This window comes from Coregonus clupeaformis, chromosome 5, assembly GCF_020615455.1.
Source record: "Coregonus clupeaformis isolate EN_2021a chromosome 5, ASM2061545v1, whole genome shotgun sequence".
In the NCBI taxonomy this organism is placed as follows: Eukaryota; Metazoa; Chordata; class Actinopteri; order Salmoniformes; family Salmonidae; genus Coregonus; species Coregonus clupeaformis.
In genome coordinates, this window is record NC_059196.1 from 15,715,990 (window position 1) to 15,736,805 (window position 20,816).

The 20,816-nt window shown below is 48.1% G+C and overlaps 1 protein-coding gene across 2 annotated transcripts in view; it reads left to right on the top strand.

Moving 5' to 3' along the window:
- LOC121563249 (large neutral amino acids transporter small subunit 4) overlaps positions 1–20,816 on the top strand; it is a 33,755-nt gene that overhangs the window by 9,039 nt on the left and 3,900 nt on the right. The window contains exons 3-11 of one of the 2 annotated variants that reach the window (XM_041875219.2): positions 721–961; positions 1,322–1,377; positions 1,478–1,554; positions 13,714–13,806; positions 15,651–15,784; positions 16,427–16,629; positions 19,123–19,266; positions 19,617–19,634; positions 19,864–19,990. In XM_041875219.2, the coding sequence (XP_041731153.1) occupies positions 721–961; positions 1,322–1,377; positions 1,478–1,554; positions 13,714–13,806; positions 15,651–15,784; positions 16,427–16,629; positions 19,123–19,266; positions 19,617–19,634; positions 19,864–19,990 (1,093 nt within the window). The remainder of the gene's footprint in view (positions 1–720; positions 962–1,321; positions 1,378–1,477; positions 1,555–13,713; positions 13,807–15,650; positions 15,785–16,426; positions 16,630–19,122; positions 19,267–19,616; positions 19,635–19,863; positions 19,991–20,816) is intronic. The other variant, XM_041875223.2, reaches the window with a different exon arrangement.

Genomic DNA, 20,816 nt, shown 5'->3' on the forward strand with positions numbered 1-20,816 from the left:
TGGGGCGGCGCACAATTGGCCCAGCGTCGTCCAGGGTAGGGGAGGGAATGGCCGGCAGGGATGTAGCTCAGTTGGTAGAGCATGGCGTTTGCAACGCCAGGGTTGTGGGTTTGATTCCCACGGGGGGCCAGTATGAAAAAAATAAATAATGTGTGCACTCACTAACTGTAAGTCGCTCTGGATAAGAGCGTCTGCTAAATGACTAAAATGTAAATGTAAAATGTTTCACTGAGGTTTTTCTGTTTACCTGGCCTGTCCATGGCTCACACTGTCTCAGGAAAGAGACACACGAGACACAAATGAAACACAAATATAGACGTGCTGTTGAGATGGATGACTTTTCAAGATGTTTCCTCTGAAATCAATGGCCTCCAGTGAGGGAGGATGTTTCTTAGAACGCTTGTGCAAGATATGTTGCAATCCAACCCCAAACAAACCTATATCCCAACAGGCACATTCTATCTAATCAAACTAGAATGTAAAGTTTCGGAATAAACTTTAGTATGATTGTTTCGTCTGTGGGTCTTCTGATCAAATTAGCATGACTGTCTTTTCCAATCCCGTCTTGATAGTCTGATCATGCTTAATTTCTCTACCAAAACATCAGGAATCCCTTTTTAATGTATGTTTTGATATCTTCTATGTATGATGCAAAATCTATTTCATCTGGGACCATAAAGTTGAATTTGAAGGTTCAATAAAGTTATCTTGTACCTCCAGGTAACAGCACCAGTCAAAACCAGTCTGAGCCAGTCCTGGTTGGGGATAAGGAGGGGATCACCCAGAGCCCCATGGTGGAGGAGGAGTACCTCCAGATGAACGGCTGGCCCATCTGTAAGGACCAGGATGAGATGCTGAACTTGGCCTTCACTGTGGGCTCTTTCCTCCTCAGTGCCATCACCCTGCCCCTAGGCATTGTCATGGACAAGTATGGCCCCCGCAAGCTCCGGCTGCTCGGCAGGTAAGAGAACAGAGACAAGGTAGTATGTACAGTTGCGGCCACTATAATTTAAGTTAAAGTGTTGGGGTGACAGTCTCTGTACCCGGCAGGGGCTATATCCCAAATTCACTACATTGGTGTCAGAAGTGGGATGGCGCCCGGTATTGGCAGAATAATTGCCGCAATGAACATGCAAACAAGGCGCTCTAAAGTTTTATTGAGATTGTCACAAAAACCTATACCTCGGTACAGGGTTTAGTACTTTTTAGTGCCTGCAACTTCCTGCTGCATATGTTTTTATGTTCTGTTTCTGACTTGGCTTTGGTGTGTATTTGAATGAAAAATCCTTCCTCATATTCAACCTGTTCTCTGTTATTTCAGTACCTGCTTTGCCTTCTCCTGTATCCTGATTGCTTATGGATCGAGCGACCCCAAAAGTATGTATATTTCTTTATTCTTTCTTTATTTACTCATGTTCTATTCTAGTATATATGTCAGTTCCATCCCGTCTCCTTAACACGTGTTTTCCCTGTGCAGATCTGTCCGTCCTCATATTCTTTGCTCTGGCACTCAACGGGTTCGGAGGCATGTGCATGACCTTTACTTCCCTCACGGTAAGTGGTGTTTTCTCCTGTACTGCAGGGAGAGGGTGGGGAGGGGAGAGAGGGGAGTGAGCAATGATGCATGTCTATGGCGGGAGTAGGGAGAGAGGGAAAGGAACAGAGAGAGGTGGGGATGGGGACAGTGGTGAGGAGGGGGGAGAGCGCTAAGGTGCATGGTGGAGTAGGGAGACAGGGGAGCAGAACGAGGAGTGGGGAGAGGAGAGGGGAGAGAGAGGGGTGGGCGGGTGGGACATGTCGTAAACCCTCCCATGGTGATGTCATCAGCATGGAGAAAGTGCTGCATCACAGGGAGGCCACGTGCAGAGGGAAAAGGAGAGGGATGGACAGATCGAGTAAAAAAAAAAAGAGACAGACCCTGCGTTAGAAATCAATTATTCAACCGTGCTCTGGTCCAACTGAGAGCCAAAAGAAGACACCTCCTCATTACTTATTCATGATCCTGACGGGGACGCAGCCCTTTGATTGGGTGGCCCAGACTGCCAAGGTATACTGGAAGCTAGACTAAATGTTCTGATTCATCTTGCCTTAGGTATGGCCGGGTTTCACTGACACAATGGTGTTTACAGATAATGTGATTTCATTGTTTCATTGTTTATCTGCATAGATACAGTTGGGAGGACTTTGTTGTCACCCCCCAAAAAAAAAAAAAAAAAGAAATACAGACAAAGACACTCACGCAAGAACTGTGAGAGAAAAGAGACGCACTGTATGCTGAGCTGACAAACAGGAAGTAGGAAGTCAGTCACACTTAGCGCTGCTGGGGTTCGCTCAACCCCTCCCTGACAGTTTCCTGTCCCCTGGCCTCCCCACCACCCCCCACTGCAGGGGCTCAGAGGGGCTCTGTCTGGCTGGCTGACTGGCACACTCACACACTACCACGACACCCAGAAGCTGCCCAGCCGGTTTCTTCTGCCTCCCACTCCCACTGCCATACTGTACGTGTTGTTTTAATTGTCTCTGGTTTCATTCATTCCCCACGCCAGTATGTCTCAGCCTGTCCTGCTATGGCCGTTTAGTTCCCTCACTTGTGTGTGTGTGTGTGCGTGTGTGCGTGTGTGCGTGTGTGTGTGTGTGTGTGTGCGTGCGTGCCAAGGAACTGGCCTTTGGTGTTGTTTCAGCTGTTCTGTTGCAGTAACCTCACTGCGGTAATTCCTTGCTCTGACTAACAGTGTGTTTTACACTGCTGGTCTGGGTTCATGTTGTTTTTGTACAGCAGGACCTTTTTCTTCGAAATTTTCTTCTTCTCCATTCTCCTCCAGGGTGTGGAGGAGAGTGGATTTTTAAAAATTCAAATGTACCCTTTTTTCCACAAAAGCCGAAATGGATACATTGTATCTCATTCAATCAGTCTGAACTCCTTGAGTTTGTCCCCCACAGACAGTTGATATGATTATGTTAAGGTTTATTCTGCATTTCAAAGTCATCTGGATTGTAGGTTTACACAAAAGGAAAGGTTTGCAACATGATACCCCTACTCCATCACCTTTTCTTTGTTTCTGTATGTTCTCTTCTTCCTGGTTCTTCTAATTTGCTGAAAGGGGGTGGTTTGGCAGCTTGCCCCTCCCTCCCTCCCCTCTCACTCCTTCCCTCTCTCTATGATTGCACACTCAGCACTCTGTGTCCCAGGCAGTACAGGAGCAGTAAACAAGTGGAGGAGTACCCAAGGCGGTATAAGACAGCTCTTCTACACACCTCTGTTTTCTATCAGTAAACTGCCTAGTCTGTCTCTGTCTGGCCGCAGCCCTTCTCCAGTAACCAGCAGCAGGCTGTCTGTCTCTGTCTCTGTCTGGCCGCAGCCCTTCTCCAGTTACCAGCAGCAGGCTGGCTGTCTCTGTCTGGCCGCAGCCCTTCTCCAGTTACCAGCAGCAGGCTGTCTGTCTCTGTCTGGCCGCAGCCCTTCTCCAGTTACCAGCAGCAGGCTGGCTGTCTCTGTCTGGCCGCAGCCCTTCTCCAGTTACCAGCAGCAGGCTGTCTGTCTCTGTCTGGCCGCAGCCCTTCTCCAGTTACCAGCAGCAGGCTGTCTGTCTCTGTCTGGCCGCAGCCCTTCTCCAGTTAGTAGCAGCAGGCTGTCTGTCCTTCCTCTGTCTTCTCCTTCCTTCCTTCCCTCCCTCCCTCTTCTCTTTAATAGCTTTGACCTCAATCTCTCCCTCAGTCAGCCATAGTATTAGTAATCACCACTGCAGATATCTCTCCTAACCTTCCTCTATCCATCTCTCTCTCAACCAGACCCCCCCCACACACACACACACTCCCCAGCCCCTCTCTCCGCACTCCTCCCACGCATACACGCACATACATACACACACTGTCACGGTTTACTATGCCAGAACCCAGAAGCAGACAAGGACAAGGTACGTTGAGAGAAAGGTGAGTGTTTATTTAGTAGATTCCGAGTGAGGCTGGATAATCCAGGGAACAGAGCGGGTGGCGTGGATGGGTTGTTGAGGGTGCAGTGGTTGGTCCGGTACTGGCTCGGCAGCCGCCGACCATCAGGCAGAGGTTGGGTGAAGGTTCGGGGTGAGAGACTGCAGACAGAACAAAAACGGAGGTCAGTACACAGCAAGTAACAAGGTGCAAAACAACAAAACTAACTAAGGGCTCAGAGGCTGACACGCTGACAAACATACTGTTCATAGCTAACGATCCGGCAGGAACTGGATGTTCGGCCAGAGCCTAAGAAGGGTGATGATCAGGACCAGGTGTGCAGATTGCTGATGGGATGCAGGTGCGGAAAACCAGAGCGCTCCCCGGAGCGTTCCCGAACCCTCGGGAAACTGGAGATTACGAACAGGAAAAACTAGTCACCAGACAGGACCCGACTCAGACAGCCGGGATCGTTACAGTACCCCCCTCCGACCAGACGCCACCGGGCGGACTCCCGGAGCGCCAGGATGGAGGCGGTAGAAGTCACTGATGAGGTCCGCATCAAGGACCTGTCGCCGCGGAATCCAACTCCTCTCCTCAGGGCCATACCCCTCCCAGTCCACGAGATACTGGAAACCCCGGCCCCGCCGTCTGGAGTCCATGATGCGACGCACCGTGTAGGCAGGACCACCTCCGATCATCCGAGGAGGAGGAGGAGGAGGCGGAGGAGGCAACAGAGGACTGAGGAAGACAGGCTTGAGGCAGGAGACATGAAAGGTGGGATGGACTCTGAGCGTCCTCGGTAGTTTGAGTCGAACTGCCACTGGATTGATCACCTTCTCCACCACAAACGGACCAATGAACTTCGGTAACAACTTCCTAGACTCAGTCCGTAACGGAAGATCCCGTGTGGCCAACCAAACCCTATCTCCGATGGTATAGGTGGGAGCGGGGATCCGGCGACGATTCGCCTGGAGCTGATACCGGTCCGAAACTCTAAGGAGTACCTTTCTGGCCCGATGCCAGGTCCGGTGGCAACGACGAATATGGGCCTGAACAGAAGGCACTGAGAGCTCCTTCTCCTGAGAAGGAAACAGGGGAGGTTGGTAGCCATACAGGCACTGGAAGGGAGACATCCCAGTGGCAGATGTAGGAAGAGTATTGTGGGCATACTCAACCCAAGGCAACTGGGAGACCCAGGAGGTGGGGTTGGAAGAGACCAGACAGCGTAGCGTGGATTCCATCTTCTGGTTGGCTCTCTCCGCCTGACCATTGGATTGGGGGTGAAAACCAGATGTGAGACTGACTGTAGCTCCAATGGCCAAACAGAAGGACTTCCAGACAGCAGAGGTAAACTGAGGGCCACGGTCGGAAACGATATCACTGGGCAAACCGTGGACCCTGAAAACCTCCCTAACCAGGATCTCGGACGTCTCCGAGGCAGAGGGAAGCTTGGCAATTGGCACAAAGTGGGCGAACTTGCTGAATCTGTCCACGATAGTCAGAACGACCGTGTTCCCCTCAGAAGCGGGCAACCCAGTGACGAAGTCCAGGGGCCAGATGCGACCATGGTCGCCGGGGAATGGGAAGGGGGTGAAGTAGTCCAGAGCTGGGCCGATTGGTACTCTTATTCTGCGCACACACTGGACAGGCAGCAACAAACCCCCGAGTATCCTCGGCCATGGCAGGCCACCAAAAACGTCTGCGAAGAAACGCCATTGTCCGAGCCACGCCAGGGTGACAAGCCATCTTGCTGGCGTGGGACCATTTGAGGACAGCCGGACGAACCGACTCAGGCACAAACAACCGACCGGGTGGACCGTTACCGGGACCGGGCTGAGTCCGAAGGGCCGCCAGCACCTCCTCCTCAATCTTCCACATAACTGCTCCCACGACGCAGTTCCGGGGGAGAATTGTCTCGGTCTTGGACCCACTCTCCTCCGTCTTGGAGAACATCCGGGACAAGGCGTCCGCCTTGCCGTTCTTAGATCCAGGTCGGAACGTCAGGGCAAACTTGAATCGTCCGAAAAACAACGCCCACCTGGCCTGACGGGGAGTTGAGACGTTTAGCCGATTGCACGTAAGCAAGATTCTTGTGGTCAGTCCAGACAATAAACGGTTGCTCCGCCCCTCCAACCAGTGGCGCCACTCCTCCAAGGCAAGTTTCACCGCGAGAAGCTCCCGGTTACCCACATCGTAATTCCTCTCCGCAGGCGAAAGGCGACGAGTAGTAGGCGCAGGGATGGAGTTTACTGTCCGTGGAGCATCGCTGCGACAGGATGGCGCCAACTCCCACATCAGACGCGTCCACTTCAACGACGAACTGACGGGCCGTGTCCGGTTGAGAGAGAATCGGTGCGTTGGTGAATCGCCTCTTCAAATCCAGAAACGCTCGATCCGCCTCCGGATTCCACTTGAAGGTCCTGATACTGGAAGTCAAGGCAGTTAACGGAGCGGCCACACGGCTGTAATCCCGGATGAATCTGCGGTAGAAATTCGCAAACCCCAAAAATCTCTGGAGCTGCAATCTCGTACCGGGCTGGGCCCACTCCAGAACCGCTCTAACCTTCTCCTGGTCCATCCTAATCTCTCCCCTGGAGATGATGTACCCGAGAAAGGATGTCGTGTGGGCGTGAAACTCGCACTTCTCGGCCTTCACGAACAGGCGATTCTCCAACAATCGCTGCAGAACCTGCCGGACATGCTGGACGTGGTCGGAAGGTTCCTTCGAGAAGATCAGAATGTCATCCAGGTAAACAAACACAAAGAGACCGATCATATCTCTCAGGACGTCGTTCACCATACTCTGGAATACCGCTGGAGCATTGGTCAGTCCAAACGGCATCACCTGATACTCAAGTGACCCATCGGTGTATTGAAACCCGTCAACCACTCGTCCCCCTCTCTGATCCGGACCAGGTGATACGCATTGCGTAGGTCTAGCTTGGTGAACACCGTAGCACCCTGTAAGGAGTCGAAGGCAGAACTCATCAAGGGCAGGGGATACTTGTTCCTGACCGTGATGTCATTCAACCCCCGATAATCAATACACGGTCGAAGAGAGCCATCCTTCTTACCCACAAAGAAGAATCCTGCCCCCCAGGGGTGATGACGAGGGACGAACGAGACCAGCAGCTAGGGACTCCTTGATGTAGGTCTCCAACGCCTCACGTTCAGGTCGGGAGATACTGTATAACCTTCCCTTGGGGTAGACAGCTCCAGGGACCAGGTTGATGGCACAATCATATGGTCGGTGGGGAGGGAGTGACAGAGCCTTCTGCTTACTGAAAACTTCCCCCAAATCGTGATATGTCTCGGGAACCAGGGACAAATCTGGGGGTTTAGCCTCAATCACCTGACTGGGAACCGAATGGGGGCAGGCAGTCTTGAGACAGTTAGCATGACAATCAAGGCTCCAACTCGTTACCTTGCCCGTCACCCAATCGAACGTGGGATTGTGTTCCTTCAGCCAGGGGTATCCAAGGACCAGAGGAACATGGGAAGACGGCAGAATGAAGAATGAAATCATCTCAGAATGATTCCCCGACAACCGCATCTTAACCGGTTCAGTCCTCATCGTGATACGTGCCAGACTACTGCCGTTCAGAGTGGTCGCTTCAATGGCTTCCGGCAATTGCTCCTTGGAAAGCCCCAGCTGTTCCACCAACTCGGCATCAAGAAAGCTTCCATCGGCACCTGAATCGATAAAAGCGTTAAGCGCTAAGCTCTGATTCCTGTTCACAAGGGTAGCCGGGAAAAGGGGTCTGACAGAGGTACTGAGAGGTTGAAACTGGCTCGCTAAAAGTCCTCCCAACTTTAGCGAGCCGGGCAGTTTGACGACCGCCGGGAACAAGTGGAGATGTAATGTCCCGAGCTACCACAGTAGAGGCAGCAGTTGGTCTTACGTCTATGTTGACGCTCCTCCTTGGTTAACCCGTGCCGCCCCACTTGCATGGGTTCAGAATCGGGAGAGAGGACCTCTCCACTAATCCATTGTGGTGGAGAATGATCGACGTGTTCTGGTCCACCACCCGACCCGACTGGGAACTGAGAAGCTGATCGATTGGACGGACCCCATTGCTTCTCCCTCCTTCGCTCTCGGACTCGATTATCCACCCGAATAGACAAGGCTACCAAGCTGTCCAGGTCACTAGGCTCCGGATAGGAGATCAACTCATCCTTGAGCTGCTCCGACAGACCCTGGTAACAGGCCGCTTGCAGCGACTCCTCGTTCCACCCACTCTCCACAGCCAACGTCTTGAACTCGATCACGAATTCGGCCACGCTGCGAGTTCCTTGGCGAAGCGAAAACAGGCGCCTAGCTGCGTCCCTCCCTCGGACGGAATGGTCGAAGAGCTTCCTCATCTCGGCCGTGAACCCCTGGTATGAAGCCATGCAGGGATCCTGTCGTTCCCAAACGGCTGAAGCCCACTCCAGCGCTCGACCACGCAGCAACTCAATCACAAAGGCTATCCTAGCCTTGTCTGTGGCATAAGAGTAGGGCTGTAGATCGAACACTAATCCACACTGCATAAGGAAGGAACGGCATCTTCCCAGCTCCCCCTCATATTTATCCGGCGTCGGAACCTTGGGCTCACGGATGGACACAGCTTCAGAAGCGGCAGGCGAGATGGGTGAAACCGGTAGTGGATCCTCCACCGGACACTTACGTTGGTTCTGGACCTCCGCCAGACCGGTAGAAAGGTTCCGAACTGACAACGCGATCTCCTGTAGTACCGTGCTATGATGGCCCAACATCTTCTCCTGCTGGGTAATAGCATGGCGAACGGAGTCCAGGTCCGCTGGGTTCATTACTGGCCGGATCGTTCTGTCACGGTTTACTATGCCAGAACCCAGAAGCAGACAAGGACAAGGTACGTTGAGAGAAAGGTGAGTGTTTATTTAGTAGATTCCGAGTGAGGCTGGATAATCCAGGGAACAGAGCGGGTGGCGTGGATGGGTTGTTGAGGGTGCAGTGGTTGGTCCGGTACTGGCTCGGCAGCCGCCGACCATCAGGCAGAGGTTGGGTGAAGGTTCCGGGTGAGAGACTGCAGACAGAACAAAAACGGAGGTCAGTACACAGCAAGTAACAAGGTGCAAAACAACAAAACTAACTAAGGGCTCAGAGGCTGACACGCTGACAAACATACTGTTCATAGCTAACGATCCGGCAGGAACTGGATGTTCGGCCAGAGCCTAAGAAGGGTGATGATCAGGACCAGGTGTGCAGATTGCTGATGGGATGCAGGTGCGGAAAACCAGAGCGCTCCCCGGAGCGTTCCCGAACCCTCGGGAAACTGGAGATTACGAACAGGAAAAACTAGTCACCAGACAGGACCCGACTCAGACAGCCGGGATCGTTACACACACAGAGCTCAGCTCCACCTCTTGTACATTGCGGCACTTGTTAAGATTATTATATTATCTCTGAGTCATGTTTAGCTGTTTTGCATTAAATCTAATCCTTTCTATTTTAGGACTTCTTCATTGGTCCCAATCCCTCTGTGGGATCTGTGTCACTAGGTCATTGGGGGGAATTAAGTGGACCAGGCTAGACTAATGATAGCTCCTCTCTACTCAGACAGGGTCACCACCACGAACACCGACCCCCCTGCCTGTAAAATGTCCTGCCATCAGATGTTGACTTGCTAACTGGTGCTTGACGATACACTATTAGACTGTGGAGGCACTGATCTCAGGGTCATGTTGATTTCCTTATTAAAATACATGGATGGATTGTGGAGGCAGACAACTGCTGCACATGCTGTTGTTGTTTTTGTTTTCACCATGCACTCAGCTTTAGGTTTCATGTCCAGTAGTGGTGGATAGGGATTCACAGCCAGGCCAGCATTTCAAAACAAAGTGTTGATGACGGAGAGAGAACGAGAGATAGAGAGAGAGACAGAAAGAGGGAGCAAGAGAGTGGTAGAGTGATGGCACAGAGATGGAGATATTCAGGCTGGTGTTGTCTGCGTGTGGTCGTCAGGGACACACCATGTTGACTCATTTTATGATGGAGTTCTGTCCTGTCAGGATTGGACCGGTTTGTACTGGTTCCCTTTGGCTGCTGAGAACCAGCCCAGTAAGCACTAAAGCTTTTACGCAACAGCAGCCGCTCTTCTCTCTTTCACTTCTCTGTTTCCCCCCTTCTGTCAATTTCCTCCTTGTCTGTTCTCTCTGGCCTTTGTGCCTTAGAGGCTTTTAGTTATTCCACTCTTCCACTCTCCTCTTTTCTCTCTCACTTGTTTCTCCCTCTGTCTCCGTCTGCTGCACTAAAGATAATGATCATTGCTGCCGTCACACAAAATAATCAGATGAACCCAGACGCAATGGGTTGTTTTCTGGCTAGGGTTTGTTTTTCAAGTAGAACTGCAGTGCACACATTTGAGACACTCATGCACCTCTCCATGTTAGCAACATTTTGATATGGAAAGTGTAGAATGTGTAGTATTTACTTGAATAAGAACAGGATAAGACTGCTTCCCTTATTGGCTTTAGAGGAATACTGCTTACCACAGGCATTCTTTACTGTCTGCAAACATCACTCAGCATTTCAGATAGGGATTTTCTCAATTTTCTCAAGTGATAACGAATAGCACATAGCCTAGTTTCACCACTGTGAGTGTATGAAAGTGTATTGCAAACATTTTGTTATCTGCTCAGAGCACAGACACCGCACTGGCTGCAGTGTATAGATCCGGAGTAATCAGCCTGTATTGGTTAAAGACTCTGGGATTGCCCATCATGTTGTTGCTCCCCCACAACAACATAGCAACCTTGTTTAGCTTTGAGTACGTCCTATAGAGTTAGATGCTACTCATAGTCCAACACTCTACAAACAGACTTTATCTCTTATCTCAATGACTGTTCAGATCCCAAAATGGAGCCAAATAGAGATTGGTAGGTGAATGCAGACAGTCCACCATTTGTATTGACCCTGCCTTTTCTTCCTGGCTCTAGAAGAGCTAACAGAGACGGGTCTGTGCCCCAAATGGCACCCTATACTGTGCCCTACTTTTGACCAGGGCCCATAGGGACTTGGACAAAAGTAGTACACTATGTATAGAATAGGGTACAATTTGGGATGCAGACAGAGACAGTATTCATGAAACAGGAACAGGTAATGTCTCAGGTGAACTGAGATTGGCCTAGAGAGAAAATAGTTGGCCAATCATTAACCAGCCCTGGGTTGTTGTTTCTGCCTCTAGACACTGTATTTAGTCATGCCTGATGGAGCAGAATTCAGGAAGTGCTCCGAAATTGGAACACTGTACTGTGGCCAGGTAGATTAGGAAGACAAACTCATGGCTGCACTGCTATCAGGGCCAGGTTCAGGAGGCAAACATTGTTCAACGTTGCAGAGAGAAATGTCATTATTAGTGCTGACGTGATTCCTTATTCTACATCATATACAGTATTTATGTCTGAATGTTCAGCAATGTAGCGCCCCAGGACTTTTTAACTAGGTGACACAGATCCTGTTTCCCAACCTGAACATGTCACGATCGTTTACTGATGAGACGGACCAAGGCGCAGCGTGATAAGCGTACATTTTATGAAGTACTAGGTTACACAAAACAAACCTTAACGGAACAAGATCCCCCACCGACTAGTGCCAAACAGGCTGCCTAAGTATGGTCCCCAATCAGAGACAACGAGCTACAGCTGCCTCTGATTGGGAACCACCCTGGCCAACATAGATCTACACGATCTAGAACATCAACATAGAAAATATAACCCAAAACTCCACACCCTGGCTCAACATTTCAGAGTCCCCAGAGCCAGGGCGTGCCTGAACATGCCTCTCCTCACAAGTTGTAAATCTACATCCTTCAGTACGTTGACAGTTGGATATCATTCTTATCATAGTTATAAGACATAATTATGTGGTTTGATTTCTGCACGTGAACAAGATTGAGAAACCTGTTTGTGGCGGTTTGTTTTGGAACCACCACAGTAACTCTCAGTTAAACTGACTTTAGACCACTAAAACTAATGAGGCGACTTCAGTAATTGCAGCATTTAGGCTGTAAGCTGGTTTGGACCTGTACATGCTGTTGATGTTTTAGGCTCTACCTTCTGTTGACAATTCATTATTTTTCCCTTTCCCCCCGTGTCCTTAATTTGATCAAAGGCAGGTGAACTCGTTCCATTCCATCCAAACCTGGTAAACAAAAATATTAGCAGAACAGACAGACAAAGGTTGACTGGGATATAGGTTAGTGCCTGTGCTTGTCTGTCTGTCTGTCTGTCCGTGACTGACTCAGTGAGGTCATTGTGGTCATGTGATAGTCTGGTGACACACTGACAGTCTGGTGGTGACAGTTAGATAGGGGAACTGAGGAGAGCAGAGCAATGGACAGCACATCCCTGACGACACTCAAGCACATTATTCAGAATATTCCGTATTAGTTTATTCCAGGGCAATGTCACAGCCAACACTGCTGATTGAAGCTGTGCTAAGTGAAGGTTGGTAGGGTGCTAGGAGAGATGGTGGCGAGGTAGCCTTGCATACGACCAGTGTTTCTCTCCTCTGTCTGTCTGCCAGCCTGATATCACAGGCACACACACACACACACATTTGTTTTACTATCCTTTTGGAGACCAAACAATTGATTCCCATTCAAAATCCTATTTTCCCTAACCCCTAAACCTAACCCTTAACCTAACCTTAACCCCAAATCCCTAAACCTAACCCTAACCCCTAACCCTAATTGTAACCCTAACACCTAAGCCTAAAATACCATTTTCCTTGTGGGGACTGGCGAAATGTCCCCAATTCTGGTCCCCACAAGGATAATAAAACCGAACACACACACACACACACACACACACACACACACCTCTTCTTGTCCTGCCAACTAGGCACCAGTGCTGACTTGCAGTAGAGCCTTACTCACTCCTACTGTAAGTGTCAAAATAGAGATGTTTCCAGCTCATTTCACTTCTCTAGGAGGACTGGAATGTGATTGTTAGTGTAGCTGTCATGTGGGATGTTTTGATTCTGCCGTTAACCTTTGTTCCAATTAGTGGTCAAGGGTAATGACGTCTGGGGAGGCCACGGCACGGAGTGAGAGATTTCCTCCATGGCTCTAACAAGCAGGGAACCTGTGGTGAGGGTGGATGGACGGATGGAGAGATTGGTTCGGGGGAGTTCTTGGAGAACTGTTGAACAAATATGCCATGAAACAGTTATGTTCAGGAGTTGTTGACTGGTGAATGGCTCAGTCAGTTCATTTCTGGTGTGTTTCTGTCAGTGGTGTTTTTGTTCCTTTTCCGTTTCCCGACTCTGTCATGGGAGATTCAAGTGCACACAGTGGAGATATGGAGTTTTTTGTATTTATTTGTCTTTCTCTCTCTCTCTCTCTCTCTCCCTTCCTTCCCCCCTCTTTCCCTCCTTCTCTACTCAAGGACAGTTGTTTACAGTTAGGAGTTGAGTTGGGAACAGCCTGTGCTCTAACCTCAAGTAGAGGGCTACATAAGAGCTGCTCTGGACTTTCTCTTACTCTGTCATAAATAGTGTGGGGAAAGCATCACCAAGACTCCACACACATGACTCATTCTCTGTCAACAACCTCCAAAAAACATATTTCGATTTCCTAATATGATGTCATGCGTTACATTTTTGGAAAAATCGTTTTTGAGTAATGCGTGCGTCTCTATGGCTATGCATGTGTTTTTACACAGGTGTCTTTATACATGTGTTTTTACACAAGTGAATGCATTGATCTGATTAAAGCGTGACCTAGTCTTATATCCTGGCTCTTTCTTGTGTTCTCTCCTCAGCTTCCCAATATGTTTGGTGACCTTCGTTCCACCTTCATCGCTCTCATGATTGGATCGTATGCGTCCTCCGCTGTCACCTTCCCTGGGATCAAGGTAACTTACACACACATCTACTTACAGTTGAAGTCAGAAGTTTACATACACTTAGGTTGGAGTCATTAAAACTTGTTTTTCAACCACTCCACACATTTATTTTTAACAAACTATAGTTTTGGCAAGTCGGTTAGGACATCTACTTTGTGCATGATACAATTAATTTTTCCAACAATTGTTTACAGACAGATTATTTCACTTATAATTCACTGTATCACAATTACAGTGGGTCAGAAGTTTACATACACTAAGTTGACTGTACCTTTAAACAGCTTGGAAAATTCCAGAAAATGATGTCATGGCTTTAGAAGCTTCTGATAGGCTAATTGACCTCATTTGAGTCAATTGGAGGTGTACCTGTGGATGTATTTCAAGGCCTACCTTCAAACTCAGTGCCTCTTTGCTTGACATCATGGGAAAATCAAAATAAATCAGCCAAGACCTCCACAAGTCTGGTTCATCCTTGGGAGCAATTTCCAAACGCCTGAAGGTGCCACGTTCATCTGTACAAACAATAGTACGCAAGTATAAACACCATGGGACCACGCAGCCCTCATACCGCTCAGGAAGGAGACGCGTTCTGTCTCCTAGAGATGAACGTACTTTGGTGGGAAAAGTGCAAATCAATCCCAGAACAACAGCAAAGGACCTTGTGAAGATGCTGGAGGAAACAAGTACAAAAGTATCTATATCCACAGTAAAACGAGTCCTATATCGACATAACCTGAAAGGCCGCTCAGCAAGGAAGAAGCCACTGCTCCAAAACCGCCATAAAAAAGCCAGACTACGGTTTGCAACTGCACATGGGGACAAAGATTATACTTCTTGGTGAAATGTCTTCTGGTCTGATGAAACAAAAATAGAACTGTTTGGCCATAATGACCATTGTTATGTTATGAAGGAAAAAGGGGGGCGCTTGCAAGCCGAAGAACACCATCCCAACCGTGAAGCACGGGGGTGGCAGCATCATGCTGTGGGGGAGCTTTGCTGCAGGAGGGACTGGTGCACTTCACAAAATAGATGGCATCATGAGGAAGGAAAATTATATGGATATATTGAAGCAACATCTCAAGACATCAGTCAGGAAGTTAAAGCTTGGTCGCAAATGGGTCTTCCAAATGGACAATGACCCCAAGCATACTTCCAAAGTTGTGGCAAAATGGCTTAAGGACAACAAAGTCAAGGTATTGGAGTGGCCATCACAAAGCCTTGACCTCAACCCTATAGAAAATGTGTGGGCAGAACTGAAAAAGCGTGTGCGAGTAAGTTGGCCTACAAACCTGACTCAGTTACACCAGCTCTGTCAGGAGGAATGGGCCAAAATTCACCCAATTTATTGTGGGAAGCTTGTGGAAGGCTACCCGAAACATTTCACCTAAGTTAAACAATTGAAAGGCAATGCTACCAAATACTAATTGAGTGTATGTAAACTTCTGACCCACTGGGAATGTGATGAAAGAAATAAAAGCTGAAATAAATAATTCTCTCTACTATTATTCTGACATTTTACATTCTTAAAATAAAGTGGTGATCCTAACTGACCTAAGACAGGGACTTTTTACTAGGATTAAATGTCATGAATTGTGAAAAACTGAGTTTAAATGTATTTGGCTAAGGTGTATGTAAACTTCCGACTTCAACTGTAGCTAGTCTACACACACATGCACACCATGCACATCATTATGCATGCACACCATTATGGAGGTTAGCTATGAAGGCTAACTATGCTTTGTACTATCAGGGCTACCTATTTGACTCTACTTTCCTATTCCCTCATGTCAGTGTGAAGGTCAGACATAGAGGCTAATGTTGTGGTTGTTGGTCCCTGCTTCCTCTCTCATCAGGTGATCTATGACCTAGGAGCCACCTTCATCACCATCTTGCTGGTGTGGGCTGCCTGCGCTGGCCTCGTCTTTATCAACTGCTTCTTCAATTGGCCCCTGGAGCCCTTCCCTGGACCTGAGGATATGGACTACACGTAAGACACACACTAAACATCACACTCCTTAACATAAAATGAGTTAGCTTTTTTAGTTATTATTAGTTTTACAGCATATTTTCATTCCTGGTAACCTAAAAATAGCAGACATCTCCGTAACCTAATATTAGTTTAGTATTACTAGTATTTGCTACTTATATAATTAATGATGTGATATAACTTATATTATTAGTTACAGTATAACATTAGTTATAACCTAATAGACAGACAGTTCCTAATATTAGCCAACAATAACAGGTTTAGTGGATAATACTAGGCTACTTAAGTTGGAGTAGGAATATTAAGGCCTTCCATAGAGTCTCCATTCTCCTTGGAGCTCAGAACACTACATCCCCCAGCACACATTCCTCTGCAGCATGGCAAAGGCTTGAGGCCCTGTGTACAGGAAAGCTAATGAGATGAGGAGCTCAACTGGCTTTGCTCTCATTCACCTGGATTTAGTCTCATCCTTACCTTTTTTTTGTCCTCTTCCCCCGCTCCCTTTCTCTCTCTCTGTCTCTCTCTCTCTCTCTCTCTCTCTCTCTCTCTCTCTCTCTCTCTCTCTCTCTCTCTCTCTCTCTCTCTCTCTCTCTCTCTCTCTCTCACCCGCTCTCTCTCTCTCTGTCTCCCTCCATCCCTCAGTGTGAAGATCAAGTTCAGCTGGCTGGGCTTTGACCATAAGATCACTGGAAAGCAGTTCTACCGCCAGGTGACCACGGTGGGGAGACGACTTAGTGTGGGGAACAGCATGAAGCAAAACCCCAAGGATCTGGCCCAACAGGAGGGCAACAAGCTGTGTCTCTCCACCGTTGACCTGGAGGTCCAGTGCAAGTCCCAGGAGGAATGTAAGTGTCTAGCCAGGCCACATCTGTTCATCCCAGACCAGAGAACATGATGCATTTGATGTCTTTCAGATGGAGAGTAGGAAAATAAATAATGTGCACACTGTGAGTGTGATGGGGTTCATTCTCGAAATGGATTTGCCATAATGGATTTCAAGCTCTGTACCTCCACAAATCCATACTCCATAAGGCCAAAACAAAGGACATGTCTGCCAGAAACCTGTCTGATGTTAAAAGACCCACAAAAACTGTCCAGCCACTTCACCAACACAACATCCTGCTCCATCCATGCTGTAGAATTTAGATAATAGATCCAACACAACAATACAATGGATCATTGTAGCCCTGCTTTATGGGTAAACAGAGGTAAACAGTCGACCATATGCTAGATCTGGGCCTGTATCTTGTACTGATCTAGAATCAGGTCCCCCCTTTTTCATATAATAATATTTTTTATGATATAATAGGCTAAACTGATCCTAGATATAGGCCCAGATCTAGCATATGGTCGACTGTACCTCTATGATGGATTGCTATTCCAAAAAGCGGATTGCTATTCCATACTCTACAACTCTTTGTAAATACGGGCTCTGACTGCATTGGTGCAATGTTGATGTTTCAGAGTGGGCTCACCACCAGCCAGTGTTTTGGTCCCAGCCGCCAGCTTGTCTGAGGGAGCGCTGTCATTGGCTCTGAGGTCACCAAGGCCATCCTCCCTCTCCCAAATTAAGTCCTGCAAACGCACAACTGGCTGTGCACTTTGCCTTCACTAACCCAGATCTGTACACTGCAATTAGCCACAAACCTCCAAAACACCCTCAAATCAGCCACGTGTCCCCTCCTCGCCTCCGCTGTGCCCCCTCCGCGCCCCCTCTCTCCCTCGGGCTCGGCCTAAGGGTCACAAACTCCCAGCGGGGCACCCTGTGGTTCTCTGCAGGCTCTCTTTGGTACCAAACCGACCGTGCAATCGATTCGGACCGCATTCCAAGAAGTGCTGCTCGGGTGGCGGTGGTGAGACCGGGCCAGAGGGCAGGTAGCAGTCAGTAAGGGTCCTGGGGGGGGTCATTATACACACAGGATGAATGCCCGTGGTTCTGTAACCCTGCTGGACAAATTCCACGTATCAGGAGGTTTTCAAGGGGCCGCTTGCTAACTCCCCATGCCTCTCTTTCTCTTTTGTCTCTTTCTCTCTTTCTGTCTCTCTCTCTCTCTCTTTCTGTCTCTCTCTCTCTCTCTCTCTCTCTCTCGCTCTCGCTCTCTCTCTTTCTCTCTCTCTCTGTCTTTCTCTGTCTCTCTCTCTCTCTCTCTCTCTCTCTCTCTCTCTCTCTCTCTCTCTGTCTTTCTCTGTCTTTCTCTGTCTCTCTCTCTCTCTCTCTCTCTCTCTCTCTCTCTCTCTCTCTCTCTCTCTCTCTCTCTCTCTCTCTCTCTCTCTCTCTCTCTCTCTCTCTCTCTCTCTCTATCTCTCTCTCTTTATCTCTCTGTGTTTGCCCACTCATCATTCTGATGCATGTGATGGTGGTGATTTATTTGGTTGTTAGGAGTTTTTTCCTTTTCAAAGGAGACTCACTCAAAAATAATTTATCCCTCTGGGGATGCTGCCTGGGACCTCTTTTGTGGATCGGTTCTTATATCAACCAACCCATTACGAGACTGTTTTGTGTTTAAGTAAACACTGGTCATGACGACTATTGATCCCGGTGTGTCCTTACAAGTGTGGTCACATAGTGTGCCAGTCAAGAATGTAGGATCAGATCCCCCCCCCTCTTATTCATTATGATCTGCAAGACAAAACTGATCCCAGATCCTACTGTGAGACACTTTGTGAATAATATTCTAAAACATATTTTGGGTCCAGGACACAGGGGAGTCCCAGTGTTATAGATGGAGACAGACTGTTAGAACCACCTGCTCTCATGTACCAGCCTCTAAGCCCCTTGTCCAGCCAGTATGTCAACTATGGTCCAGTCTCCAGAGCATTGGGCAGATACCTGCAGCACTGGGTAATAAACGCTGGACACATCTGTGGCGTGACCATTAAGACTTTTCCACTGCCCTGCCGCTGCTTTTACAGCTTTGAGATCAGTAGATGATTAACGGACCATGGCCCCTGGCCCCTTGCTTACAGCACGGGCCTCCACATGTTACCTTGCCATCCAGGGACCCATGGACTATTTAGACTTCGAGCTTCCCTATTTCCCTACCTCCATGTTAATTCTGAGGTGAAGCATCTTGCCCTGGTAGTTTTCCATCACAGCATGTGGAGGAAATGAAAGAAGGCCTATCCTGTACAGTACAGACAGTAAAACCTCACTCCAATCTGATAATAAATATTATAATCCTGTGTATTATCCAATAATAAATCGAGTTAGCTAAATAGCTAGCATTCTGAGATTTAATGCAGCATCACAGTTTAACCTTCAGCTTTACTGGAGTGAATGGTAAGGTACCGTGTTCTGTTGTTGTTGTTAATCTGTCTCTCCTCCTGTGTCTCCACAGCCCAGTCCTTCATGAAGAGTGTCTTAAGCCCTATCTTCATGCTCAGCCTGATCACCATGTGTGTCACCCAGCTGAGACTTATCTTCTACATGGGAGCCATGAACAACATCCTTGAGTCACTGTCCGACAGAGACTTCAGCACAGGTGTGTGTGTGCGTGCGTGTGTGTCTTGAAAATGTGTCTTGAACATGGACATGAAAAGTTATCAATCCCTTGTAGTGTTCATATAGTAGTTTACTGGACAATTAGTCACGTGATTGCTATTTTGTCATTCTAGCAATCTTGTAACCTCCTTTGTAATCTCTCCAACCTGGAGTTGTTTCACACTGCCCTTATTTCTGTCTCTGAATTGCTTCGGCTAATTATTCTTGGTCTGTCTCTCTTCCTCTTCCTCTTCCTCTTCCTCTACCTCTACCTCTACCTCTTCCCCTTCCTCTTCCTCTTCCTCTTCCCCTTCCTGTTCCTGTCACACTGACTTCTTACTGCCTCTGCAGAGGAGAAGATGGAAGTAGGTAAGACTTCAGGCTAGATTAGATGAGCACAGAGTCCATCTATTCCCCTCTCTGCCTCTGACATTGATTCACTTTGACTTAAGACTCTGGCTTACCTCATGAATCATAACCTAAACTGCAACCCTGTCCATTTTGCTGTAAACACCATGCTATTTAGATGGAGTGTAAGCTTTGGAGGCAATAGTCCTGGGGGGGAATAACATGTCTCTGTCTCTCCTGCCATTCACAGTGAGTGTGTACACCTCCATTTTCGGAGTGCTGCAGCTGCTGTGTCTGATGACCGCTCCAGTGATTGGGTACATCATGGACTGGAAACTCAAAGAGTGTGAGGATGAGAACGCGAAGCCGGGCACAAGGTGAGTTTCACACGCACGAACGCACCCAAGCTCGCACACACACAAACACACACACACACACACACACACACACACTCCAAGAGCATTCCCCTGCCTCCCAGATACTCCCCTAGTATCCACAAGACATTTGTATTTCATATGTATAACCAGAGAGTATAAGTGTATACAGTTGAAGTCAGAAGTTTACATACACTTAGGTTGGAGTCATTAAAACTAGTTTTTCAACCACTCCACAAATGTATTGTTAACACACTATAGTTTTGGCAAGTCGGTTAGGACATCTACTTTGTGCATGATACAATTAATTTTTCCAACAATTGTTTACAGACAGATTATTTCACTTATAATTCACTGTATCACAATTACAGTGGGTCAGAAGTTTACATACACTAAGTTGACTGTGCCTTTAAACAGCTTGGAAAATTCCAGAAAATGATGTCATGGCTTTAGAAGCTTCTGATAGGCTAATTGACATAATTCGAGTCAATTGGAGGTGTACCTGTTGATGTATTTCAAGGCCCACCTTCAAACTCAGTGCCTCTTTGCTTGACATCATGGGAAAATCAAAATAAATCAGCCAAGACCTCAGAAAAAAAATTGTAGACCTCCACAAGTCTGGTTCATCCTTAGGAGCAATTTCCAAAAGCCTGAAGGTACCACGTTAATCTGTACAAACAATAGTACGCAACTATAACCACCATGGGACCACGCAGCCGTCATACCGCTCAGGAAGGAGACACGTTCTGTCTCCTAGAGATGAACGTACTTTGGTGGGAAAAGTGCAAATCAATCCCAGAACAACAGCAAAGGACCTTGTGAAGATGCT